Source organism: Heterodontus francisci, chromosome 47, assembly GCF_036365525.1.
Source record: "Heterodontus francisci isolate sHetFra1 chromosome 47, sHetFra1.hap1, whole genome shotgun sequence".
Classification (NCBI taxonomy): domain Eukaryota; kingdom Metazoa; phylum Chordata; class Chondrichthyes; order Heterodontiformes; family Heterodontidae; genus Heterodontus; species Heterodontus francisci.
In genome coordinates this window covers 276,557-304,228 of record NC_090417.1, presented here as the reverse complement: position 1 = coordinate 304,228, position 27,672 = coordinate 276,557, and the positions used below count along the sequence as shown (strand labels likewise).

The 27,672-nt window shown below is 45.5% G+C and overlaps 1 protein-coding gene across 6 annotated transcripts; it reads left to right on the top strand.

The window, feature by feature from the left end:
* Positions 1-27,066, top strand: LOC137357185 (paired box protein Pax-8-like). Of its 6 annotated transcripts, XM_068023317.1 has the most exons (12): positions 1-160; positions 493-700; positions 2,531-2,610; positions 8,479-8,644; positions 10,292-10,489; positions 11,107-11,192; positions 13,977-14,105; positions 16,179-16,351; positions 19,225-19,348; positions 21,928-22,029; positions 24,427-24,513; positions 25,821-27,066. In XM_068023317.1, the coding sequence occupies exons 4-12, from the start codon at positions 8,508-8,510 to the stop codon at positions 25,940-25,942; spliced, it is 1,158 nt and encodes a 385-aa protein (XP_067879418.1). In that variant the 5' UTR covers positions 1-160; positions 493-700; positions 2,531-2,610; positions 8,479-8,507; the 3' UTR covers positions 25,943-27,066. The 6 variants fall into 6 exon arrangements, with proteins under 6 accessions (XP_067879418.1, XP_067879416.1, XP_067879417.1 ...); XM_068023315.1 differs by lacking the exon at positions 2,531-2,610; XM_068023316.1 differs by lacking the exon at positions 2,531-2,610 and having other exon boundaries at positions 25,802-27,066.
* The last annotated feature ends 606 nt before the right edge of the window (positions 27,067-27,672 follow it).

The window sequence follows — 27,672 nt, the reverse complement described above, 5'->3', positions numbered from 1 at the left end:
CCCGCTCCTGCACCTCGGTCGTGTGGAGAGTTAAAACAGGCAGCAAGTCTGCATTCTGTGCAGGATCTGAACTGAACCCGCCGCACTGAAAATACCAAGAGGCGAAGAGGCAGGACGTGAAGTGGATTTACAGATATGAGTGGATTCGAACTGGCTGCAGGTAAAATTATTACACCCCCACTAAACCTCCCCCCCCCCCCCCCCCTTTACAACCTGGCAAATGACCAGAAGGAAAATTCGTCTGATTAAATTGCAGAAAAAAAATCACGAGAGAGAGAGAGATGCAACATTACATTAAAAGTGAATATGTATAAATATAAATATAATGTGTTATTAAAGGTTTCATTTATTTAGTGAGTTAGCGAATTTAAATAATGACAATGGCGAGGGAGAGAGAGAGAGGGTTTGTGAAACAGATCAGCGGGGAAAGATTAAAATAATCCTGAGCTTGTTAATAATTCACTCACACAGACCCTCTACTTTCTGTTGCAGCTACAAATTCAGAGTCTGAACTCACCTTGTTGGCAATACTCCTCTGTGTTTGGGTCCATGCACCCAGAGGACAAGTGAGGAAAGGAAACTCCCGGACCTCTGTTTAAATTGTTAAACGTGTTGTGATATCTGCCTGGTGGACGGCGCCCCAAAAAGATCTTCACCTTGACAAGGGATCAAGGAATGTCCCTTATTACAGGACGATCAGGTACCTCATTTTACCCACACTTCTGCCCGTTACTATATCTCCTTAGTTCTATGGTTTGGGGATTCTCCCTTCACTTCCATCTCTCTGTGGTTTGAAATGGGTTCTAAATATATACCCAACAGTACAGCACAGAAGAGCACAACACAAAATTCCGGCTCTACTAAATAATAATCGGCTGGGGTTTATTTATTTTGTTCTTCTTGACTTGATATTTCGCGTTGCAAAACAATCGAGGTGGATCATCACATCCGTGGCGCTTAATTCGTATGTCCAGTCAGCACAAGTGAGAAAGTTGCACTGTTTTAGGTACGGGACAGCGTGACTTTATCTGATATTCGGTGTGATTTTATCTGCTGCCCAGTCTGTGGTTTTATTTGATATCCAAGGCAAGACACAGGCTGCAGGATGGACTCTGATAATTTTACATTGAGATATGGGTCGGAGAGGGGTGGGGTAATGGGCAGTTTGTCTCCAGTGTGGAATAGTTTAACTGATGCCCAACCTCTGGCAAATGTGTTACCCAGCCGGAGAATGAGATTGGCTATGGCGGAATTGTAATAATTTTATTTGTCAAGCACCGGCTGAGATTGGCCCCTGGTCACGGTGTGTGTTAATTTTGTTAATCCAGGTATAGACTGGGATAGACTGTGATTCTCATTGTGCAATAACCTGACAGTCGGAGTCTGTAGATTGTTGAGTTCCCGTTTGGTGTATTCTACATTTTCACGTAAACCGTGTGCCCACACTGTTTTTATTTGTGTTGAAAGGGTCTGTTGTTCCAAAAGAAAAAAAATGATAAATGATATTTAAAAACATTATAGTGTCCGGGAGATGTAGATTGCAACACTAAAATATACGCAAACCCTCGGCTATAATTGTCCGAGACTGCATTAAACAGTCCCCCAAGTACAAAGTTTGTCGGTTTGACAGAATTTGTTGGATGCCCCCCCCCTCTCTATTTTATAAATGATCATCAACTTCATTTTTTTTTTAAATATAGGAACGGGAAAAAATAGATTCAATGTTCTCTCTGACTCCAGGGAGAGTTAAAAAGTCCCCGCTTTTGAAGACAAAAAAAAAAGGCTATTCAGATTTTGGGAACATAAACCGCAGTCAGGGCTCGCCTGCTTAAACCCTCTCTCAGTCCTGGGCTCAAATGCAGCAGGTTGAATTCGTCAATGTTAAAACTGGAAATTCATTCACGATTTTATATTTCGACATGAAGGCTTGAGCTCTCGTTTAGAAGTTGTGCAGGTTGGAACAGAATTATCGGCAGAAAAATAGAAAGAGTCTCGGCCGGGCATTGGGAGTGACTTATTTTTACTTAAAAGAATTTGATTGTAAGATTAAAACAGGCAAATCCAACATTGCCCAGACTCAATGTGCAAATATCCTGACAAAGCAAAACGCAATTGGGGGGGTCAGTAGATGTATTCCAAAGGAGAATTGTTAAATTTGACGAATAAGTCCCAGGGATGGGAATGCAACGCTCCCAGGCCGGGTCTGGGGGACGTTTGTGTCTTTTGCATCTTCCTTTGACAAGCCTTTTCCGCTTTCTTGGAAATTTTTGGAATAACTGGGTGCGTTTTCAGAATGTTCCCGGCGAGTCTTCCCCCCCCCCCCTCCGACCACACTAAACCTGCTTATTCGGGGTCCAGTCCGTTGTAAGAATCGTTGGGATTCTCCCTTGAGTTGCATTTAGTGCGAATTTAATGTACATTTTCGTTATGAGGAAAGCGGTTGAGTACAAAGTGGGAGATGGCTTCAGGTACTGAAGGCACCGAGACGACAAATTCTGACAATTTGTGTGTTTTTTTTTTCTTAAAATAGTTCATCGCAAATAGCAACTATTTCAAGAAAGTGACAAAGTGATTGATCATCGCCTTTGGGCTGGTTTTGCATCAGAACAGGTAGAGATTCCTCCCATCCCAACTAGACGTTTTCTATATAAATGCAGATTCATTTGCTGGTTCTCTCCGAATCTCAAACCCAATTCCCCTTCCCGCTAATTTTTGACAAGCAACTCAGTCAAATTTACAATGAAAACTGGAAAGCGCTGGGAATACTCGGCAGCTGTGGAGAGAGAGGCAGAGTTCCACTTTCAGTCTGGGACCTTTCCTCACTTCTGATGCTGCCTGACCCGCGGAGCATCATCGGCCCTTCTGTTGCCCTTAACCATTCTCTGGGCTTTGTAGTTCCCCGCTTGGAAGGTTCAACTGAGTCCAGGAGAATGAGAGAAAGCAACATGTCTCCCTGCTTCTGGTACTTTCCCGGGACGATGTTGGGGACAGATCCCAGATGCACCATTCCACCCTCCCAAGCTCTGCTCAAATTTCGGGCCCTTCCCCGTGAACACGTTTCTCTCCAATTTCCAATTTGTATCTCAAATAAAAACGGACACACGAATCGAGTTTGAAGAATCTTATTTGCTTACAATTAAACGGGAGCTGGGGGAAAAATGGAGAGTGTTGCTGTGGATTGAAAGTCAAAATTGTGACAGATTTAATCCCCATTCACTTCGGCCTGTTGTGTTTAGCTCCTGTTGCCTCTCCCCCCCCCACCTCCCGGGGCTCTGGTTTCTTCCCAACCCTCTGATTTCTCGACTTTGCCCTGGGACAAACGACAAAGTCTCAGGTCACTGAGGCTCCGATTTCCCTGCAATTTCCGCAGGGCCGGTTGAAATGGAAATCAGAGGGCGAGACGGGCAAGAATGGGTTAACGAGGCATCCAGTGAAGCAGAGAGGAAGCAAATCTATCAAAGTGAAAGTAACTAGAGAGAGAGAGAGAAAAAAAGAGCAAGATTGGAGAGTGTGTGTGTGTGTTGAATTCAATGTAATTGCTCCCGGGGACAGCCAGCACAGCCACGATGGGTCGAATGGCCTTCTCCCGTGCTGCTGCGATTCTCACAGGGAAGCAAAAAAGGCCGTCACCGGTATCGGTGACTATGAAGCTGTTGGTTTGTGTTAAAAACTGAACGGGCTCACTCATGCCCTTTTTAAGGGAATTGGATAATTATTTGAAGAGCAATTTGCAGGGTTACGGGGAGAAGGCGGGGTGGGGGGGGTGGAGTGGGACTAGGTGAGTTTCTCTTCCAGAGAGGCAGCACGGACACAAAAGGGCTGAATGGTCTCCTCTGTAGCCTTGCAGGTTACAGCACTTCAGGTGCATGTCCACCTATTAAAAGAATTGAGGATTCCTGCCTCAGCCACCATTCCTGGCAGTGAATCCCACATTCTCCATGGCAACGCCTCTACCAATCAGAGTCCACTCGCCAACCAATCAGCACTCGCTTCTCATGCAGTATAAATTTGTTGCTTTCCCTTACACTGGTATTCTTGCGAATTGTCCTGATGAGTGCAAGATGAAAAGCTGGGACAAAATGTCTCTGTTTCTAGCAATACTCATTCTCAGATTCTAAAATAGTCACTGGAGGTTCTGTGGTAATTCATTTAAGAACAGCGTTATCAGAGGACAGGGAACAGGACTGCACCCATGTGCTGTGTGTGGCACAGAATTTGTAAGGAGGAACACACTGTGAAGGCAGTGGGAGCAGGCAACCGTGGAGGGCAATGCCAGGAGTCAAGACCTGAGGACCTGGATGCAGTGCCGCAAGAAGTTCAATGACCTCACAAGGGCGGTCAAGGTCAGTGAATGCATCTTCAAATCCCACCAATTGCCCCACTGCTCAACTCAGCACACCCCCATCACTGACCTCCCAATAATCTCCATCAATCAGGACTCATAACTGCCGATCATATCTTGCATCCCACCCTCTCACACTTAGCACACTTAGCTGCAAGCCTCACGCCCACATCTCACAGCTTGCACGCACTGCCAGCTATTCAACCATGACAGCCGCATGACCTGATCGTGACACGTACTGAGACACTTCCCTCTCTTTTACGGGACGAGGTGGGGCATAACCGGAGCTGACAGGGATTAGCCGGAGGGCAACAGTCAGTCCTCCGCGGAGAAGATGGTGCTGGCCATTCGTGGGGCGGCCATTGCTGAGGCTGTGGCCTGTGATGGGGCGGGATAACATTGAAGATGACAGGATCCTATCTTCCTCCTGACATCCCACCTCCCCCCCCCCCATCTCCCACCCCCTTAAACAGGCACCTCTTACATTCCTCGCACCTTACCCTTGCACCCTCACCCTGCACGCAGAAGAGCACCGATGGGTATGCACAATGGGATGCTGGGTGCTTTGGGGAGTCGACCAGGAATCATGTGGTCAATGGAGGAGGCTGGCACCAGCTTGGCATGGGGCAAAGCTTGGAGCCCATCCTTTCTAGCGTGTAAGTGGTGGCCAAGCCCGAGCACAAATTGACGTAGGGACAAGCAGATCAGGGAGGGGAGCAAATGGAGTGTGTTATCGAGTCATGGAGTATTTACGGCACAGGGGGAGGCCGTTCGGCCCATCGAGTCCATTCTAGCTCGCCTCTCTCTCGCTTCTTGCTTAGCAGGACTATTAAGTTCCTGGGGCAAGTGTCATTGAGGTAGATGATCAGCCATGAGCTATCTGAATTGCGGAGCAAGCTCGACAGCCTGCTCCTATGTTCCGAATACAGGATTCAGGATTTAAAATGTAGACTGCCCTGCAACTTCCTTTGACTTATACGCTACTGTTTTGACTATGTCGTTGGGTGTGTTGATTGCAGTTCTGCATACGTCAGACATACCGAATGCATAGCTTCTTAAGTCTTAGGTACGCTCCATCCTTTCTGTTTTCTTTTTCTTCCCGTGTGCACCATTTTCCATTTGTCCGCATTAAATTTTCTGAAACTGTATGAGAAGAGATTGCTGACGGGTCACGCGGTATAAAGTTGTTGCTTTCACTTACATTGGCATTCTTGCGGATTGTCCTGATGAGTGCAAGACGCAAAGCTTCGACAACGTGTCTCTATCTCCGGCAATACTCATGAAAAGAACTTGTTCGCGACTCAACGAAGTGACTCAGAACTGTGGGAGCAAAACGTTAATTCTGTTTTGCCAAAAAACCGTTACCAAGAAGCAATAATTTAACCTATGACCTGAGGCCACACAACATCTGGCCTAGCAGTCAAAGTTCTGCCTCCCTCTTGGAACTACGATAGTACTGGACATAATAAAAAAAAAATTCACCTGAACATAACTTTTTCAAATCTGCATGATAACACTGAGCAACGACTTGTCGGATGCAGTTTTCAGACTCCAGGAGACCCAGAATCGTGTGATTTGCTTGCTGTCAGTGATCTAGTGTGCAGCTCCATGCCATCACTGGCCCAGTCTCCAGCCCCAAAAAGCCTTTATAAATGCTCAAAATATTTCATGTATGCACTTAATATATAAGCAATCTTTCAGACTGCAGTCATTTAATGGTTATGCTTCAGTTATACAGGGCATTGGTGAGACCACATCTGGAGTACTGTGTACGGTACTGGTCTCTTTATTTAAGGAAGGATGTAAATGCGTTGGAAGCAGTTCAGAGAAGGTTTACTGGACTAATAACTGGAATGGGCGGGTTGTCCTATGAAGAATGGTTGGACAGGCTAGGCTTGTATCCGCTGGAATTTAGAAGAGTAAGAGGCGGCTTGATTAAAACTCACACCAAGTCCTGCTCACCCATCACCCCTGCGCTCACTGACCTACACTGGCTCCCGGTTAAACACTGCCTTGATTTTAATTTTTTTTTTATTCGTTCATGGGATGTGGGTGTTGCCCACCCCTCATGCCCTCAAGAAGGTGGTGGTGAGCCACCTTCCTGAACCGCTGCAGTCCTTGGGGGTGTAGGTGCACCCACAGTGCTGTTAGGGAGGGAGTTCCAGGATTTTGACCCGGCGACAGTGAAGGAACGGGGATACAGTTCCAAGTCAGGATGGTGTGTGACTTGGAGGGGAACTTGCAGGTGGTGGTGTTCCCATGCGTCTGCTGCCCTTGTCCTTCTAGGTGGTAGAGGTCGCGGGTTTGGAAGGTGCTGTCTAAGGAATTGCTGCAGTGCATCTTGTAGATGGTACACACTGCTGCCACTGTGTTCAAATGATTCATTTCATTCGTTTTAATGTTTCTTAAAATTCACAGCAACTGTGAAGAAACTAGTGTTAATTTTGACACACCTGGAAAACTAGCATTACAGATGTCCACATTTGAGTTCTCGAGCATTTAGTTTTTTTGAGATGGGAAGAGTAATCCATCTACATCATTGTACAAAATGTCTTGTAAAAGAGATTATTATGTATGTACAATGTTGGAACTGGGGTTTAAACAGAGAATAACAGATACCCGAGACTGAGTTGCCTAGCTATGATCTATCGACATCACAAAGCACTGCCCAAACACTGAAATCAGGTTGCAATCTTCAGCTCCCTGCCTGCTTTTATTTTTATTCGAATTTGTACTGTTCCAGTTATTACTGGGATTTGTTTCAGGGCTATTTGCCAATTTTCTCCTCTCTTCTAACAGGCAAAAAATGTTGGTAGGATACAGTCCGCAGGCCCTTCAGTTACGCACCCAGGTTGTCATTCTACACCCATTGGAAGGTCTAATGCAGGTGGGAAGTATACAGTAAATGGCAGAACCCTTAGGAGTATTGACAGGCAGAGAGATCTGGGCGTACAGGTCCACAGGTCACTGAAAGTGGCAACGCAGGTGGATAAGGTAGTCAAGAAGGCATACGGCATGCTTGCCTTCATTGGTCGGGGCATAAAGTATAAAAATAGGCAAGTCATGCTGCAGCTATACAGAACTTTAGTTAGGCCACACTTAGAATATTGCGTGCAATTCTGGTCGCCACACTACCAGAAGGATGTGGAGCTTTGGAGAGGGTACAAAAGAGGTTTACCAGGATGTTGCCTGGTCTGGAGGGCATTAGCTATGAGGAGAGGTTGGATAAACTCGGATTGTTTTCACTGGAACGACGGAGGTGGAGGGGCGACATGATAGAGGTTTACAAAGTTATGAGTGGCATGGACAGAGTGGATAGTCAGAAGCTTTCTCCCAGGGTGGAAGAGTCAGTTACTAGGGGACATAGGTTTAAGGTGCGAGGGGCAAAGTTTAGAGGGGATGTGCGAGGCAAGTTTTTTACACAGAGGGTGGTGAGTGCCTGGAGCTTGCTGCCGGGGGAGGTGATGGAAGCAGATATGATAGCGACGTTTAAGAGGCATCTTGACAAATACATGAATAGGATGGGAATAGAGGGATACGGACCCCGGAAGTGCAGAAGGTTTTAGTTTAGACAGGCATCAAGATCGGCGCAGGCTTGGAGGGCCGAATGGCCTGTTCCTGTGCTGTACTGTTCTTTGTACCATTCCTAATTGCCCTTGACAACTGAGTGGCTTGCTAGGCCATTTCAGAGTCAACCACATTGCTGTGGGTCTGGAGTCACATGTCGGCCAGACCAGGTAAGGATGGCAGATTTCCTTCCCTCAAGGACATCAGTGAACCAGATGGGGTCTTTGCAACAATCATGTCTTCAAGACGCCATTACCAAATCTAGCTTTCAATTCTAGATCTTTATTAATTAATTGAACTTAATAACTAAATTCCACCAGTTGCCAGGATGGAACTTGAATTTATGTCCCCAGGGCATCAGCCTCTAGATTACTAATTCATTAACATTACCACTATGCCACCACTTCCCCTAAGCTAAATGATCAAGGGTTCGAGGGGGCGCCTGTGTTACAGTTTGTTACCACGTTCAGGCTGGAGAAATGTTTAGCAGTCGACAAACCAGCTCGAGCAAAACAGCTTAAGAAATCCAAATCAATCCGGCGTAAATGGACCCTGCTCTTCCATTGCAGGACACGGTGGAATAAATCAACTCGGAGGCATGTTTGTGAATGGAAGACCACTACCCGACGTGGTGAGGCAGCGGATTGTCGACCTCGCACATCAGGGCGTGCGGCCATGTGACATTTCTCGGCAGCTACGGGTCAGCCATGGGTGTGTCAGTAAAATCCTCGGCAGGTAAGTGCCAGCGTTCCTATAGGAAATTAACTTCCAGTGGAATTAATATTCTTCGGTGATGACCGGTGAGGAAGGGCAAGAAGTTCCAAGGTATTGCCACTGATATTGGGATGTAACACTATATTTTTAAATTGACGGTTAAGGCTACCGTGGTAATGCAGCATACAGAATGGGGCGGCCCCAAATTTGAATCCCGGTTCTTGCTGTTGGAGAAACTTCCAAGCCTGTTTGTGGAGAAGATGCTGAGACTAGGATGCTTTGGTGGAGACTGTTTATTGCTTGCCACGGAGCTTACTTCTCCACTCCTAACAACACCCTATTCCCTTCAACGACTCAGTTTTTAGCATCCATTAACAGAAATTATTAGACACTAATACTTCAGCCGATCTCAAGTGGGGTCAGCAGTAGGGACACTACAATTGGCCCCAATACTCTTGGAGTAGGGAGGAAAAAGAGTCAGCCAGAGTTGCCACTCCATATAGCTATCCCATAGTCCCTGCCAACCTGCCAAAACCTCTGGCAGGGGCTCCTGGATAGTTGGGTGTGTTATGACTGAGGCAGGAGAAGTGTACTGTTTACATTAGTCCAATTCTCCACAGGTCACAACATATGTTTATAAATGTTCTCACTTACTGATCTAGTCAATCATATACTCTATTTTTCCCAGAATAGAACACACGAACCAGGTTTCTTTAATGAACATCAAAATGATCAATTTATTGTAGAACAAGTCTTAACTAGTAATAAAGTAAGCAAAAACACAGATTTAAAATGTTAAAGTTCCCTTTTTACCTTAGCCCCTCATATATATATATACACACACACACACACACACACACACACACACACACACACACACACACACACACACACACACACACACACACACACACACACACACACACACACACACACACACACACAGTTAACCGGAAAAATAAAAGGGGTTTTAAAAAAAAATTCAGAGCTCTGTTACAGACCAAAAAAAAGCACTTGAGCTGATTACTTGCTCATTTTTGAAGGAAACAGCAGATGAGATATGTTGTTCCAAAACTGGCATACAGTCCAGCTTCCGAGTACAAGTAGACAGGTCATTAGGATCTTTTGGAGCAGTTCTTTTCAGTCGGCATTGAGAAATTTCTTCAAAGACAAGAGATGAGATGAATTGGCACAGTGGACTTCTCAGGGGCTTTTAGAGATTTGCGGGAAAGCGAGCTGGGTTGTCGTCTTCTCTCCTTCCTTCACTCCTTCTTCGGGCTCACTTTATCAGCCGCTCAGTCCAGAAGGTAAAACACACTCTGACTGCTACAACCAAAAGCTTATAAGTTTTCTGCCCTCTCTGGTCCGCCCTGCTGCTCCCAGGCTTGTCCACACACGGGGCGTGACTGACTTCGCTGCCCACATTTCTTCCTATTACCAGGGTTTCTGTTCTCTTACAGAGACAAATAACAACCAGTTACCATTGTTGCCAAATTAGTGAGTTGAGGCCCATAAACGCACGGAATAGCAAATCTGGGCGCTTTCTCGAGATCCGAGATCTAGCTGAGGGCTGATAACCCATTCCTGAATATATAGTCAACCAACACTTGCCGTTACAAGGCCCCAGCCACAGGCTACTTCATCCTTCTGCCCTGAAATGTGTCGCAGGTACTACGAGACGGGCAGCATCATGCCGGGGGTCATCGGGGGCTCGAAGCCGAAGGTCGCCACGCCGACCGTGGTGGAGAAGATAGCGGAATACAAGCGGCAGAACCCGACAATGTTCGCCTGGGAGATCCGTGACCGGCTGCTGGCCGAAGGAGTGTGCAACAATGACACGGTGCCCAGTGTCAGCTCCATTAACAGGTAAGAGAGCTTTGAGGCCCGGCACGTCACCTCTTTTCCTTCCGCAGTGAAATTTGTGCTTGGAAAGCGGAGGGCGGAAAATCAGGCAGGATGGTGGCAGTGGGGAGAGGGGTTCCCGCCACCTTTCCCGCCTCTGCCAAAATTTAGTCCCCAATGAATCCCCAATTGAGGGCCTCATCCCATCGTCGTCGCGTTTAGCCACACAGGAAGAACTCAAGGAGAAACCGCGCGGGCTGCTTCCCGGCTTCAGGGCGGCAGCTCTCTGAGGGCGTCTTTTCTGGCGTCCGGGTCCTCGATCCCTTGGGAGGCCCACCTCTGTCCACTTAAGTGCCTTATTGGCGCTAGATTTGGCGACGTGGGGTTCTTGCCACTTTTCCCGTCGAGACCCCCCGTCGCCAGCATAAAATCCCGGCTCAGATCCAACAGGAATTAGACACGGAGTAAAGCTCCTTCTGCACTGCAAAATTGCCAGACTCTTGTTTCTGGTCAGGGTGCAAAGACCCCTGGTGAAAAATGCCTGTCTGGATTGATTTTGGATTTGGTTGTGTTCTTTTAAAATAAACAGCAAATGAAACAGCGAAAGGACCTAAAATGTTTATTTTCTCCTTTATTGTCAGAATTATAAGGACGAAGGTGCAACAACCATTTCATCTTCCTCTTGAAGACCATTCTGGGACAAGACTCAGTCCTGGACACACGCTGGGTAAACAAAGACTAATATTTTCAAATCGCAGCGATAGGCACTATTGTATTCTCGAAAAAATCGAAACAAATTGTTGTTTGGCCAGTGACATGTTTACGGTGCAATATTTTAACCGCGACGTGTTCCCCGTGTGACGTTGTGCCTGCGGTGCTGGTTTTTTTCTATGTCCTTGTGCACGTGGTACAGTTTTTTTCCTGTGACATTGTGCGTGTGTTCTCTCCGTGATATGTGTTGTCACGATCGAGGCTGGAAAAGTGCACTGATTATTCTACTTCCAATCCTCAACGGGACTCAACATATATTTAAATTTTCCGACTTACCGATGCGGTCAATCATATACTCTATTTTTCCTCATTTAAAACACACCAACCAGGTTTCTTCAATGAACAACAAAATTATCAGTTTATTTTTAAACACCCCTTAACCAGGATGAAGTAAAGCATAAACACACTGATTGAATTTTTAAAGTTCCCCTTTTACCTTAGCCCCCCCCCACCGCAACACACACACACACACACACACACACACACTGGTTAACTGGAAAATAAAAGGGATTTTTATTTAGAGCTCTGTTACAGACAAAAAAATCCTCACTTGTGCTGAATACTTGCTCATTCTTGTTGTGATATGTTGTGATCCAAAACTGGCATTCAACCTGGCCTCCAAGTCCACGTGGACGGGTCACTGGGATCTTTTAGAACAGTCCTTTTCAGGCGGCGTTGAGAATTAATTTCGCAGGCTTTTTTTCAGACAGGAGACACGATGAGATATCACAGTGGACTTCTCAGGGTCTTTTAGAGAGCTCCTGGAAAGCAGAGCTGGGTTGTGGTTTTCTCTATTTCCTTGGGAATGCTGTCCCCTTGGAAGTTTGTCTCCTACTTCTTCAGGCTTTTTAAAGAGATGGAACAGGTTGGGCAGTCCTGTCACACTGCGTATCCTAGTCATCACGAAGGCCACATAACTGCTCCCTTCACAACACAGCCCAGCTTGGGTGGGGGGGGGTCTACCTCACCCCATAAACACTGAAACCTTTGTTGCCTCAAGACTCAATTTCATGAATGCCCTTCTCACGGGCCTTCTGAGCTCCACCCTCTACAAGTTCCAAAAGTCCACAGCAAGCCTGATTTTCCCATCAGTTCCCCCCAGTTAACCTCCCCTTGCTTCTCCCTACCTCTTTAATGGTAGCTGGCCCCAAGTCCTGCACCGCATGGTCCTCCAACTCTAACATCCTGACAGTCCCTTCCACTAAAAGCCTCCTCAAAACCTATCCTTTTGACGGTCCCTTTCGGCCAGTTGTCCTGACTGTTCTGCTTGCTTTATTCTGTCCTATGGGAAGCAGCTTGGTTATGTTAAAGGCGTATTTGTTGCTGGGCATTGGGCTGTGCTCTCCCTAGAACAAGCACTGAATCTCTACTCTGTTGTTTTGTAATTTATCCTGGAAACCAATTTTTCAGGTGTGTGCTGGTCCCAGAATTAGAGCAGATTGAAGTTGCCGACATAGACTGTGGGATCGGCATGGGAGAGTATTTCATCTGGCGGTTTACAGGCGCAGGGGTAAATTTATAGAAAGACAAGATTTATATTAAAGACTGCAAGCTTGGAAACTCCCAGCACTGACGGTCAGTGCTTTGCAGGTCTGGCATCGCGAGAATGATTGACTGCCAAAATGAACCCGGATCCAGACTGACCTGTGAACGGAGACATTGTAAACTGAGCCGTGCAGCCAGGCTGTACAGTTCCTTGACAAAAACAACCAGTCTGTAATAACACAAGGGAAGAATCTATTCACATTAATCTTGATCACAGCAGATATGTTTTATGACGTGCTCAATGATTTTCCGCCTTGACAGAATCCCCTCGACCAATGGACCAGAAGTTTAAAATAAAGAGAAAGTATTCCAAAATAAATGATATGATTGTTTGCACAGACTTCAGTATCCCTTTCATTTTTTTTTGTTAAAGCACAGCAGCACCACAGCTGCACCTAGCTCTAGGTAGTACTAGGGGAGGAAGTGATAAAAAGTACACAGATGACATTCCCATCATTGTGATGGTACTAGAGTATATCCACAGCGATTCAGTCCCTCATGCCTGTTCCGCTATTCAGTTAGATAGTGGTCGATCTGTATCTCAATTCCACCTTGGTTCCATATCCCGTATGATCCTTGTCAAACAAATCCTGTCAATCTCATTATTGCCCTTTTCCATTTTCAATTGAAACCCACCCCAGCCTCAACAGCTTTTTAGAGCAATTTCTATGACCTTTTTGGCTTAGCTCTGCTTTCAGCGTCTGCCACGTCCGTCCCTCACTCACCGGAGAAAATCTGGGCCCTCCCGTTCTCCCTTTCACGAGTGGGAACATCTGCCATGATTTTGAACACCTCTGTCAAATCACCTCTCAGCCTTCTCTCCTGTGAGAAAACAGTCCTAACGTCTCCAATCTATCTTCATAACTGAAGTTCCTCATCCCTGGAAACATTCTGGTGAATCTTTTCTGCACTCTCTCCAATGCCTTCGCATCTTTCCTTTCGTGTGGCGCCCAGAACTGGATGCAATACACCAGCTGAGGCCGATATAGTGTCTGATACCCGGCCGCATCGCTGCCAGTCAGTGATAAGAAGTGGTGCTGGGCAGAGGGCAGTGCCAGCTCGAAGTGTATTTTTTGGCCGACGCCTTTGAAACCTTCTTGCTGAACCCACCCCGCGGTTGAGAACTCCTGCAGGGGGCTGTGCTTGCGACGAAAGCACCATTTTAATCTTTAACTCTGTTGCTCTTTTCTTCCAGTTCCCAACTCAACCGTCACACCGCCTGAATCTCCTCCAACCAGCGATTCCCTCGGCTCGTCCTATTCCATCAATGGCCTTCTTGGGATTGTACAGTCCAGCAATGAAACCAAGAGGAAACTGGCTGAAAGTAAGGGAAGCAGACTGGGGCTCGAGTGAAATTCACCTGTAATGCACGTTTTTGCTGTGATTTCTCAGTCCAATTGCCAACTGTTACTCTTCTAATTGACTCCATTCTTTTAAGTTGCTTGCGATAAAGGATGGTTGTACCATCAAAGTTAGTAAATGATAACCGGGTGCGAGGTGCATTTGAAAACCTACCCTAGACCATTTTGATAAGGATCGCCAGCAATCCTCAAATCAGAATTGGATCTTGGGATGTACAGGAGCAGGGTTTGGGAGGGGTATATGATCGTGGCTTCATAGCTAACGTCTCTGTATCATGGGACACAGAAGGAACTGAGGGAATGGACATTTTAAAAGACAGCATGCTAAAACGAAAGCGGAAAATGCTCGAAACACCGCTTGGCCCGCTGAGCGTCTCCAGCATTTTCTACACCTCGATTGTCCAGTTTCTCGGTGAAAAATGTCTTGGCAGCCCACTCTGAAACTCAAGTTCCCCGGTCCACAATGGAACCTACTGGCGAGATGGAATAAATAAGGAGCAACTGGATCCAGTGATAACCAGAGGCGGAGGTGTAAAGGGGTTTGGCAAACAAAAAGAGGTGACATGAGGGTAAAGCTCATCTTAAGCAACGCGTGGTTCGGATTTGGAATGCACTGCCTGAGAGAGTGATGGGTACAGATTCAACAGTGGCTTTTAAAAGAGAATTGGATTAATACTTGAAGGAGAGAAAAGATAGAGGCAAGGCAAAAAGGCAGGGGAGCGGGACTAACTTCGGGATTCACGATAAACTCCTGTTCAATTTTCTCGGAGGTCAGTTTCTCTTTAGGTGCAGGCCTGAGGTGTTTGTAGACTTCTCTGTTGGTGGAAGGTTCAGTTTGAAGACAGGGGGTCACGTCCAGTTCTCTGATGCGCAAGTTGAAATGTAGAATTCACAGCAGGGCGCCTTCCTTTCAACTTGCTGGATTTTCTCCCAGCTCTCAGTTGAACAGGCTTTGGAGATAACCTTTTCCTGGGTCTGTCTCTCTCTGTCTCTCTCCCGAGGGCTACGTTTAAGCTAAAAGTCTCTCACCTCTTGCTTCTGCTGGGAGACAGATCTTCCTCCCTGTGGTGACTGACAATGGCCCAGGATGTGGTTACTTCACACCTTCTTTGTTTCAGAAGAACCCGTTCAGTTCAGAAGTGTCTGTTCAGGATGGGTGTAATTGACACCTCCGAGCTTTGAAATGTACTGTTCTGTCCTTGCCAGATAGTAAACAGTTTGAATATACAAAGCCAGGTCTTTTGACCTTTGGTGGCCAAAAAAATGTTTCCGCATATCGTCTTTTGTTTGCCAATCACCTTAAATCTGTGTCCACCTTTCTGACTCTCACTTACTAGTCAAGCACAATTTGCCTTTAACAAATCCCTGCCAACTTTCATTTCTAAGCCCATATTTTTCCAAATGTCAATTAATTTTGTCCTGGCTTATTGTCCTTAGAGATCCCCCCCACTCCTAACATTAGGCTGCCTTGTTTTTGTTTTTGTATTTATTTGTATTTATGTATTTATCTATGCGATAAAAATCAGGCGGATTGTACAATGGGTAGGTGGTCTCTTTCACCAGATTCCCGCCTGGGTGGCAAAGTCAAGAATCTGTCACCATAAAATAAGAAATTTCCCCTTTGTAAAGAGATGGGATCGCTCCCTTGCTTGACCTCCTCCTTGCCGTGAAAGGAATTGGAGATTTAGGTGGCAGATTGGGCACTCCTCGTGGATGGCTGGGCTGCTGATCACGCCACGTGGCACGACAGGTCCTGCCCACTGCGCCACGGCAGGTTTGGAGGGAGCTGGCAACGCGGAATTTTGGGACCGTAGCTTTCGGAAAAGAATGAGATCGAGCAAAGTTGGGACTTTAGGACAGCCGCGGGAGTGAAATATTTGAATGCGAGAAATGCCAATGCGATCATTACAGATTGTGCTTCTGAACTTGGGCTGCTGTTTTGTTTGTTGGAAATTGCATTTTGAGCTGGGCAGCACTGGTGAGACAGGTACAAACAGGAACAGGAAATGAAAACAAGTGTTTCTCTGCTTCTCCAGGCGAGCAGGACAATTGTGTGACCAACGCTGACTCCCAGGGCAGAGGTGAGGGCCCCCGCAAGCAGCTTCGCACCGAGGCCTTCGCTCAGCAGCTCGAGGCCCTGGACTGCGTCTTTGAACGGCAACACTACGCTGAGGTCTTTGCGACTGCCAACCACAACAAAGGGGAGCAGGTGAGTGAAGAGCAGCCAGCAACCCTGCTGCACTCTTCTGAAGTAGTGGGTCCTGACTGCAGTTCAAAAGATGCCATTGTGCTGAAGTTTATTACACCAGGATGTAGGTCCTGTGTGACCGCAGCTGAATTGGCTGGCCACCATTCCAGTCACTTGACACTTGCATGCTTTGGAACACAGCCTCGATCAAGACAAATAGGTAACCCCTGCTTGCGTTTAGTAATGGTCATCCATTCTTTTCCACCCTGAAGCACTGTTCTGAATTATTCAGCACAACTAATCCAACAAAGGCCCTCTGTGTATGTTTGCCACCTGATGTTGCCTTGAATTGACCGAGTCAGCAGTCAGATAAAAGCAAAATACTGCAGATGCTGGAAATCTGAAATAAAAACAAGAAATGCTGGAACCACTCAGCAGGTCTGGCAGCATCTGTGGAAAGAGAAGCCGAGTTAACGTTTCGGGTCAGTGACCCTTCTTCGGAACCGGCAAATATTTGAAATGTCAAAGGTTATAAGCGAGTGAGGCGGGGGGTGGGGCAAGAGATAACAAAGGAGAAGGTGTAGATTGGACAAGGCCACATAGCTGACCAAAAGGTCATGGAGTCTCCTCACTATCCCAGGCCCCAAACACTCCTTTCAGGTGAAGCAGTGATTTACTTGTACTTCTTTCAATGTAGTATACTGTATTCGCTGCTCACAGTGTGGTCTCCTCTACATTGGGGAGGCCAAACGCAGACTGGGTGACCGCTTTGCAGAACACCTCCGCTCAGTCCGCAAGCAGGACCCTGAGCTTCAGGTTGCTTGCCATTTCAACACTCCCCCCTGCTCTCATGCTCACATCTCTGTCCTGGGCTTGCTGCAGTGTTCCAGTGAACATCAACGCAAGCTCGAGGAACAGCATCTCATCTACCAATTAGGCACACTACAGCCTGCCGGACTGAACATTGAGTTCAATAATTTCAGAGCATGACAGGCCCTCCATTTTATTTTTATTTTTAGTTATTTTTTCTTTTTTTACCTTTTTTACTATTTTTTTTTCTTTTGTTTATTTCATTTCATTGTAGTTTGTTCAGTTTGCTTACCCACGTTTTTTTTCATGTTTGTACTTGCTGCTGCTTAATCTTCAGTCCGTTAACACCCTATCTGTACTAATGCTTTGTCTTTCAACACACCATTAACATATTGTTTGCCTTTGCTCCATGACCTTTTGGTCAGCTATGTGGCCTTGTCCAATCTACACCTTCTCCTTTGTTATCTCTTGCCCCACCCCCACCTCACTCGCTTATAACCTTTGACATTTCTAATATTTGCTAGTTCCGAAGAAGGGTCACTGACCCAAAACGTTAACTCTGCTTCTCTTTCCACAGATGCTGCCAGACCTGCTGAGTGGTTCCAGCATTTCGTGTTTTTAAGTCGGCAGTCAGTACTGGTTCTCTTTTTAATGAATTACGAGTAGATAATTGTAAAAGTGAGTTATTGCATCGTGTGTTAAAGGGGGAGGCATTGGTGTAGCGGGAATGTCACAGGACTAGTAAATCCAGAACCCAGGCGAGTTCTCTGCGGACAGGGTTTCAAACCCCAATACCGCAGATGGTGAACTTTGAATTTAATTAATAAATCTGGACATTAAACTATTCACTTTAAAAGGGGCCAGTGTTTGCAGGGAACTACGATGGTAGCCATATCAGTTGATCCAGCACCCCATGTGTTAGTGGGTATAGAAACAGGACGAGTGTAGGTGAATGCATGGCTGGAGACGTGGCACAGGAGTGAGGGCTTCAGATTCCTGGGGCATTGGGACCAGTTCTGGGGCAGGAGGGACCTGTACAAGCCAGATGGGTTGCACCTGGGATGGGATGAATACCCCACAGGAAGAATTCCGAGGTGCAGAGGGATCTAGGTGTTCTAGTGCATGAGTCACAAAAAATTAGCATGGGTACAGCAGGTCTTAAAGAAGGCGAATGGAATTGAAAATAAAAGTAAGGATGTTATGCTTCACTAAAACTAAACTAAGCTAAAACTAAACTTATACAGGGCATTGGTGAGACCACATCTCGAATACTGTGTGCAGTTTTGGTCTCCTTATTTAAGGAAGGATGTAAATGTGTTGGAGGCAGTTCAGAGGAGGTTTACTAGATTGAGATCTGGAATGAGCAGATTGTCTTATGAGAGAAGGTTGGACAGACTGAGCTTGTTTTCACTGGAGTTTAGAAGAGTGAGGGGAGACTTGATATATATAAGATCCTGAACGGCCTTGACAAGGTGGATATGGAAAGGGTGTTTCCTCTTGTGGGGGAGTCCAGAACTAGGGGGGCACTGTTTTAAAATTAGTTGTTGCCCTTTTAGCACAGAGATGAGGAGACGTTTCTTCTGCACAAATTTATTATTTGTATAATGAATTTTATTTATACAGTACAAATTTGTTGCTTTCCCTTACATTGGTATTCTTGCGGATTGTCCTGATGAGTGCAAGACGAGAAGCTTCGAGAAAATGTCTCTATTTTCTGCAATACTCAAGTTCTGTACTAACAAACGACTATTAAAGGGAAACATATGTAAAGTGAAAGGATAGTTAAAGGGATGGTTAAAAATTAGGGATAAGTAAGAAACCTTCCTGTGAATGAGTACTTGTGTTGACAAAAGAAGAGGATGAAGTTAATATTCTAGAGGGGTGAGGGGGAAGTGGAGATATTGGATTGACTAAAAATAGACAGAAAGGAGGTGCTAAATAGGTTTTCATCATTGAAAGTTTATATGTATAAATGACTTGGATCGTGGAGTTCACAACGCAAGGAGAATGCGGCTTTTAGCTGATGGTAAGCCTTGGGAGATAGGATCTCAAGCTGCAATCTTGTTGTATTATTCATGTTCCAGACCCCTCTGTATCCACTTTCATCCTTAAACAATGGGATGGATGAAGGAAAGCCAAGCTTGACCTCTTCCGGAACTCCAATTGGCAGGAATATCTCCGGATCACAAGCCTACTCCATGGTGACAGGTGAGCACTTTTTGCAGGGAGCTCTGTGATGTAAACAAGTGGAATGGAAAGATATGGAAATGTGTGCATCGAACAATGGCTGAGACATCTCCGTGACTGGCAGAGAATTAAACATGGAACACATCAGAATTAAAATGCACCATACACTGCACAGTGCCAAAGTTTTCATCTCAGAATCTTTAAATCCTTTAAAAATCAGATCACACTGGTGTTGAATTAAATATCTACCACAAGAGATTGTTGACGCCAAATTAAGGTTTTATTTGAATTCCCAACAGGAAGGATGTGAGGGGGCTCGAGAGATTTACCAGAATGGTTCCAGGGATGGAGGATTTTAGTTTCGAGGTTAGGCTGGAAAAGCTGGGGTTGTTCTCCTTAGAGCCCATTTGACCTGGCTGCAGCCCACTTACAGATAAATTAAGAAATAATGGGAGCTTGTAGGAAAGGTACTGCAATAATCGTGGGTGACTTTGATCTTCATATAGATCGGACAAATCAAATTGGCAAATGTAGGCTGTAGACGAGTTCATGGAGTGTTTTCAGGACAGTTCCTTGGAACAATCCATTGTGGAACAAATGGTAAAAGGTCAAAATTAAAGGCTCTTTATCTACATGCACACAACATTCATAACAAAATAGATAAATTGATGACACAAATAGAAATGAATGGGTATGATCTGATAGTCATTAAAGAGATGGAGTTGTAAGGCAACAAGGCTGGGAACTGAATGTTCAGGGGTACTTGGCATTTTGTAAGGATAGGTAGAAAGGAAAAGGAGATGGGCTAGCTCTGTTAATAAAGGATAAGATCAGTACAGTGGTGAGAAATGATCTTGACTCGGAAGATCAAGATGTAGAATCTGTTTGGGTAGAGATAAGAAGTAGCAAAGGAAAAGAAGTCACTGGTGGGTGTAGTTTACAGGCTCCCTAACAGTAGCTACACTATAAGACAGAGTATAAATCAATAAATAGTGGGGGCTTGTAGGAAAGGTACTGCAATAATCGTGGGTGAGTTTAATCTTCATATAGATCGGATAAATCAAATTGGCAAAGGTAACCTTGAGGATGGTTCATAGAGTGTATTCAGGACAGTTTCTTAGAACAATACATTGTGCAACCAACCAGGGAACAGGCTATTTTAGATCTCGTAATGCCTAATGAGGCAGGATTAATTAATGGTTTCATAGTAGAGGATACTCCAGGGAAGAGTGATCATAAGATGATTGAATTTCGCGTTCAGTTTGAGGATGAGAAACTTGGGTCTGAAACTTAAGTGTCTTAAACTTAAATAAAGGCAATTATAAAGCTATGAAGACAGAGTTGGCTAAAATGGACTGGGAAAATAGATTAAAAAGTAAGATGGTAGATAAGCAGTGGTAGACGTTAAAGGAGATATTTCATAATTCTTAACAAAGATATATTCCATTGTAAAAGAAAGACTCTACAAGAAGGATGGGCCATCCATGGCGAACTAAGGCTGTCAAGGATGGTATCAAATTGAAAGAAAAGGCATGCAATGTTGCAAAGGTTCGTGGTTGGCCAGAGAAAATTGGGAAAATCTTAGAAACCAGCAAAGGTCAGCGAACAAAAAGAGGGAGCAAATAGATCATGAGAGTAAATGAGCAAGAAATATAAAAAACAGACAGCAAGAGCTTCTAGAAGTATATAAAAAGAAGAGTAGCTAAACTGAACATTGGTCCCCTAGAGATAAGATGGGGGAGTTAATAAGAATAAACAAGGAAATGGCAGAGATTTTGAACAAATAATTTGGATCTGTCTTCACGGGAGAAGACACTAAAAGCACTCCAAATTGAGTAGAAAATCAGGGGCAAAAAGGAGGGAGGAACTTAAAATGACAGGCTGACAACCCAAGGAATTGCATCTTAAGAGAAGTGGCTGCAAAGATAGAAAGATCCCAGCAGTATTAAGCAGTAACCCTATGGTCGCACCCACATCATCTGTGCCTCTAGCCCTCGGACAGTCCCAAGCCCCTGGGAACTGTATCCCATTTCGAAAACTATGTCTGCGAGCAGCTAATTTTCCCATTGCAATACTTTACTCCAGCAACCCATCACATGTATGTGGACAGTTTGCAAGCTACACTGTTTTTCCAGGTATGGTAACACAATTTGTTTAAGCAGCTCTCCTTCCTATCACAGATCACCTTGGACTTCGACTAAATGTTGCTGTTGAGATGCTTAGCAGTGGATCAGCACCTCCTAATAGGGCAGTAGATGTTGGTATTTTATTAAATGGGAATTGGAGGTGCAATCCGACATCCTAGTATTCAGTGGGAACCGTTGGAGAGACATAGGAACATAGGAAGTTGGAGCAGGAGTAGACCATTCGGCCCCTGCATAGGGGAGGCACAGTTGCGCAGTGGTTAGCACCGCAGCCTCACAGCTCCAGGGACCCGGGTTCAATTCTGGGTACTGCCTGTGTGGAGTTTGCAAGTTCTCCCTGTGAACGCGTGGGTTTCCGTCGAGTGCTCCGGTTTCCTCCCACATCCAAAGACTTGCGTGTAACTCATTTGAAGTTGAATTGACTAAACAAATAAAATAGAACTTTATGTTTTGCAGGGCGTGAGATGGTGAGCTCAACACTGCCAGGGTACCCACCTCACATTCCTGCCAACGGCCAGGGAAGCTTTTCGCCATCTGCAATTGCTGGAATGGTATCGGGTAAGCACATTCTTATTAATCGAACATTCACCTGGCCTCACGGCTTTGCCTCTCAGTCTCCCAGTCCTGAATCCTGCACCCAGGTAAATGATTGCACAGAGAATCTTTAGCAAAAGAACATACTGAGACTCCGCGTGGTACATAGGCTGCAGGAAGCTATCAATGGACTGGCCAGGTTGGCAGGAAAAAGTGGCAAATGAAATTCAACCTGGAGAAGTGTGAGGTGATGCATTAGGGGAGGTCAAACAAGGTAAAGGCATACACGATTAATGGGAGAACACTGAGAAGCGTAGAGGATGTGAGAGGCCTTGGAGTGAATGTCCACAGATCCCTGAAGGTAGGACAGGTCGATAAAGTGGTTAAGAAGGCATATGGAATCCTTTCCTTTATTAGCTGAGATACCGAATAGAAGAGCAGGGAGGTTATGCTGGAATTGGTTAGGCCACAACTTGAGTGCTGTGTGCAGTTCTGGCCACCTCATTACAGAAAGGGTGTAATTGCACTAGAGAGGGTACAGAGGAGATTTACGAGGATGTTGCCAGGACTGGAAAAATGCTGCTGTGAGGAAAGATTGGATAGGCTGGGGTGGTTCCCCTTGGAGGGGAGATCTGATTGAAATGTACAAAATTGTGAGGGGCCTGGATAGAGTGGAGTTGAAGGGCCTATTCACCTTAGCAGAGAGGTCAGTTCAGTCTCTGGTTAGTGTGATCCCCAAGATGTTGATGGCGGGAGTCTTAGCCATGAGGTTGTATGAGGCTATTCTCTTGTTAGATACAATCTTACAATGCATGCATGTTAATTGCTACTTCGCCTAAGTCTGGAAGTCATCCAAGCTCTGATATAGGTTAACATTTGCTGCTTCATTAACAAGAAGTTGTGACTATTGAAAAACCTGTTTCTGGGATGTGGACGTCGCTGGCTAGACCAGCATTTATTGCCCATCCCTAACTGCCCTTGAGAAGGTGGTGGTGAGCTGCCTTCTTGAACCGCTAGCAGTCCATGTTGGGTAGGTTGCACCCACAGTCTCAGCTCGTGTCTGGAAGTCAGCTCTTTAGCCCACGTTCGGACCGAGGTCATTATGAGGTCTTGAGTTCGAGTGGTGCTGGCTGAACCCAAACTGAGCAGGTCATCGGTCAGCTCTGCTGGATAGCACTATTGATGCTGCCTTCCATCACTGGTCCCACATTCAAAGGGACATCGGAAATAGGAGCAGGAGTAGGCCATTCGGCCCCTCGAGCCTAGATCATGGCTGATCTTCTATCTCAACGCCATATCTTTAATATCTAGAAATCTATCGATCTCTTTCTTGAACATACTCAATGATTGAGCCCTCTGGGGTAGAGAATTCCAAAGATTCACCAGCCTCTGACTGAAATGGCCTGCCTCTTATTTGGCGACTGTGTCCTCTGGTTCTAGACACCCCAGCCAGGTGTGTCATCCTTCCTGCACCTACCCTGTCGAGCCCTTTAAGTATCTTGTAGGCCTTAATGAGATCACCTCTCATTCTTCTAAACACTAGAGAATACAGGCCCAGTCTCCTCAATTTCTGCTCATAGGGCAATCCTGCCATCCCAGGAATCAGTCTGGTGAACCTCCCTCTAGGGCAAGTTTATCCTTTCTTAGATAAGGGGACAAGAACTGTACACAATACTCCAGGTGCGGTCTCCCCAATGCTTTATACAATTGCAGCAACACTTCTTTACTCCTGTACTTTAATCCTCTTGCGTTAAAGGCCAAAATACCATTTGCCTTCCTAATTGCTTGGGGCACCCGCATGTTAGCTTTCACTGACTCATGAACTCGGGCACCCTTTGAACATCAGCACATCCCAATCTCTCACCGTTTAAGAGGGGTGAAGAGGGTGCACAGAGGCTTCGAGGGGATTTAGACAGGCTTGGTCAAAAGCGAATTCCATTTTCCTTAGCGCAATGGCGAGGGATGAGTTTAACGTGCATCAAGCTATCAAAAAAACAAGGCAAATTCTGTTCAAAATTGAGTGTGAATGCAAATGCCCCAGCAATAACTAGCATTAACCAGAACATCCACTCAAAAAACCGGGCAGTTAATGATTCAACAGACCTTCTTCTGACCTGCTGACTTTTGTGTTGTCGCGATTAAGTATTTTTTTTCGCAAAGAGACAAGATGAAACATGCATGCACCCGGGCAGAAGATGTTCCTCTCGTTCCTGCTGGCTGGAATTGTTGATGGGGTTGCTGTGGTGACACAACATATGTCTCTCAGCCGTGAAGTGCCAAGGCTAGTTTAAACATCAGAGATTTTTTAAAAACACCCCCCCAGGCTGGGCGATTCGATTAGTCACTAATTAAAACTGAACCACTGTTTTTTCTCAGTGTTTGTGATAATTAAACACATTTTATTTATTCTTCTGATTCCAGGAGGCGAATATTCAGGGATCCCTTACACCCACTCCCACTTCCCATCTTATAATGATACATGGCACCTTACCAATTCTGGATTAATAAGTAAGCACCTCTGTAATTTACCTGTTAAATTTTGATTTCTTCTTAACTAGCGGTCTGGCTACGTCTTTTACTCTTGCACATCGTTGCCAATTGTTTTTCTCTGATTTTGCTTTGACTATTCCTTCTCTGGCTTTCAAACCATGCACCTTTCCAGTAATTTTGCAAGTTGATTGTTTGAAGTAGATTGAGAGAGGTGCGTGTGTGCGTGTGTGTGTTAGTAATAAAATATATTAGAATCATAGAGGCCACTCGGCCCATTGTGTCTGCGCCGTCCGAAAAAAAATGAACCAGTCTAATCCCACCTTCCAACGTTCGGTCTGTAGCCCTGCAGGTTACAGCACTTGAGGTGCACATCCAGACTCCTTTTGGATGAGTTGGGGGTTTCTGCCTCAGCTACCCCTTTCAAGGCAGTGAGTTCCAGACCCCTAACCACTCTCTGGGTGAAAAAAACATCTCCCCTCTCTAATCTTTCTACCTGTCACTTTAAATCTATTCCCCCTAGTCACAGACCTCTCTGCTAAGGTGAATAGACCCTTCACCTCCACTCTATCCAGGCCCCTCACAATTTTGTACATTTCAATCAGATCTCCCCTCCAAGGGGAACCACCCCAGCCTATCCAATCTTTCCTCACAGCAGCATTTTTCCAGTCCTGGCAACATCCTCGTAAATCTCCTCTGTCCCCTCTCTAGTGCGATGACATCCTTTCTGTAATGAGGTGACGCAAAACTGCACACAGTACTCAAGTTGTGGCCTCACCAGTGATTTATACAGCATAACCTCCCTTCTCTTATATTCTATACCTCTGCGAATAAAGGAAAGGATTCCATATGCCTTCTTAACCACCTTCTCAACCTGTCCTGCTACCTTCCGGTATCTGTGGACATTCACTCCAAGGTCCCTCACTTCCTCTACACCTCTCAGTGTTCTCCCATTAATCGTGCATCCCTTCGCCTTGGTTGACAAATGCACACTGTTGAGCTAGCCAGTGTCAGCTAGGATGGTAGTTATGGGGGTTTCAGTGACCTCATTGCCCCAAGGTAAGGGAGAGGCAACTCAGCCTGGGTTCCCAGTCCTGATCACTATCCAGTGGGCTCCACAGGATGAGGCTCCATCAAGCATCTAGGTATATCAATTAAAAAGTGGGCATCTAACTGAGATGTGGAGATTCGATGAGACCTGTGGAAATGTCCCCCAATCGGAGTGAAGTTGAGACCTTTGTGTGTGCGTTTTTTTTTGTTTGCATTGTCATGTTCTTCCAACCGTCTTTTCTTGTCCGTTAACTTTCAGGTTCCCCTTATTATTATAGTTCCGTGCCAAGGTCCAATGCACCAGCCACTGCTGCGACCGCCTACGACCACCTCTAGTTCTCCCCGCAACCAGGGAACGATGCAGAGCGAAGCCCTGACGATTCGCCTTCTGTCAGTCTAATTGATAGGAACACAAAGGACTGTGGAAACCTCCACTTATGAATGAAATATGACATTTCAAGAAGATGGTTCCATTGCCAAGAAGGATCCCACACTCAGTTCTGCCTTCTGGATTTACAGATAATTCCCGAGAGCAAAAAGCCATAAGGGGCATGGCTAGCTAGAAATTGCTTTTGAACAGTAAATGCACTATTAGTGTCAAATTATACGTGGACTTTGCATATTACACTCAGTATGGGCAGAAAGACTCTAACAGGCTCAATACATGACTTTAACTATGAGACTGATGTGTTGAAGTCATCATAATGTGAAGATGAATCCATCCTTTGTTAAACACGGACAATTGAACAGCAACTGAATGCTGCAGTGCTTGGCTTCGGCAGACTGGGAAACGAGGTTCGGAGCATTGCACCAAGCTTGCCCACTCCCTCATGAGAAAGACTGAGAGGTGCGTCATCATTTATCAGCCCTGCCACTCATCCCGCAGCCGGACGAGGCACGCCCAACGTCTCGACCCTCGACTGGGAGCAGGTTCCTCAGCGTCCCCATGACTGTTTCAAGACGCAGCTGGTACGAAACTGAAAGGACAAACCTCTGGGCCCCTTTCGTCTCGGCGTCTCGGATTGTATTCGAACCTGGCTGAATTTCCCTGCTCGTTCACCCATTTTGCTTGTATTTGACTTTAGCAGGAAACAGAAAAGGGATCAGTACGAACAAAATAACAAGGGGGGGGGGGGGAAATGAACAATAAATGCGTTACAATTAGTTTGCTTATGTGTACCATATATAAGATAAACCTTTTAAAATTCTTTGATATTTAAATGGCTTGATTTGCAGACTATATGAAACACATTTACCACATGCTGGCATTATGGATACTGGTTTTGGATACACTAGGACATGTATAACATATAGTCTCAGCTACCAGCATCCTGAATGGCCTGCAGTAGCCCATATTCAAATAGCAGCATCTCTGTTTTGTTTTACAGCGGCTCTCATTTTGGAAGGACTTTTCATTTTGCTATGTATGTATGTAAACTATAAAACTATCACAAAGAAAAAATATTTTAATTCAGTGTAGCATGATTTTAAATCTTGGAAATAAAAATTTGTTGACTGGAAAAATTGCTTGAGAATTTATTTTGTTGTGTTGCTGCATAATGGCCTCAATAAGAAAAGCCCGAACTCAGAGGGGAGCTGGCAAGATGGATACAGAACTGGCTCTGTCATAGAAGACAGAGGGTAGCAGTGGATGGGTGCTTTTCTGAATGGAGGGATGTGACTAGTGGTGTTCCGCAGGGATCAGTGCTGGGACCTTTGCTGTTTGTAATATATATAAATGATTTGGAGGAAAATGTAGCTGGTCTGATTAGTAAGTTTGCGGACGACACAAAGGTTGGTGGAGTTGCGGATAGTGATGAGGATTGTCAGAGGATACAGCAGGATATAGATCGGTTGGAGACTTGGGCGGAGAAATGGCAGATGGAGTTTAATCCGGACGAATGTGAGGTCATGCATTTTGGAAGGTCTAATGCAGGTGGGAAGTATACAGTAAATGGCAGAACCCTTAGGAGTATTGACAGGCAGAGAGATCTGGGCGTACAGGTCACTGAAAGTGGCAACGCAGGTGGATAAGGTAGTCAAGAAGGCATACGGCATGCTTGCCTTCATCGGTCGGGGCATAGAGTATAAAAATTGGCAAGTCATGTTGCAGCTGTACAGAACCTTAGT

Bases quoted from the DNA above. Each gene is read 5' to 3' on its own strand.
- LOC137357185 (XM_068023315.1), top strand. From the start codon at position 676: ATGTCCCTTATTACAGGACGATCAG. The intron at 8,645-10,291 runs GTAAGTGCCAGC...AATGTGTCGCAG, and splicing joins GTCAGTAAAATCCTCGGCAG to GTACTACGAGACGGGCAGCA. The intron at 24,514-25,820 runs GTAAGCACCTCT...TTATTATTATAG, and splicing joins TACCAATTCTGGATTAATAA to TTCCGTGCCAAGGTCCAATG.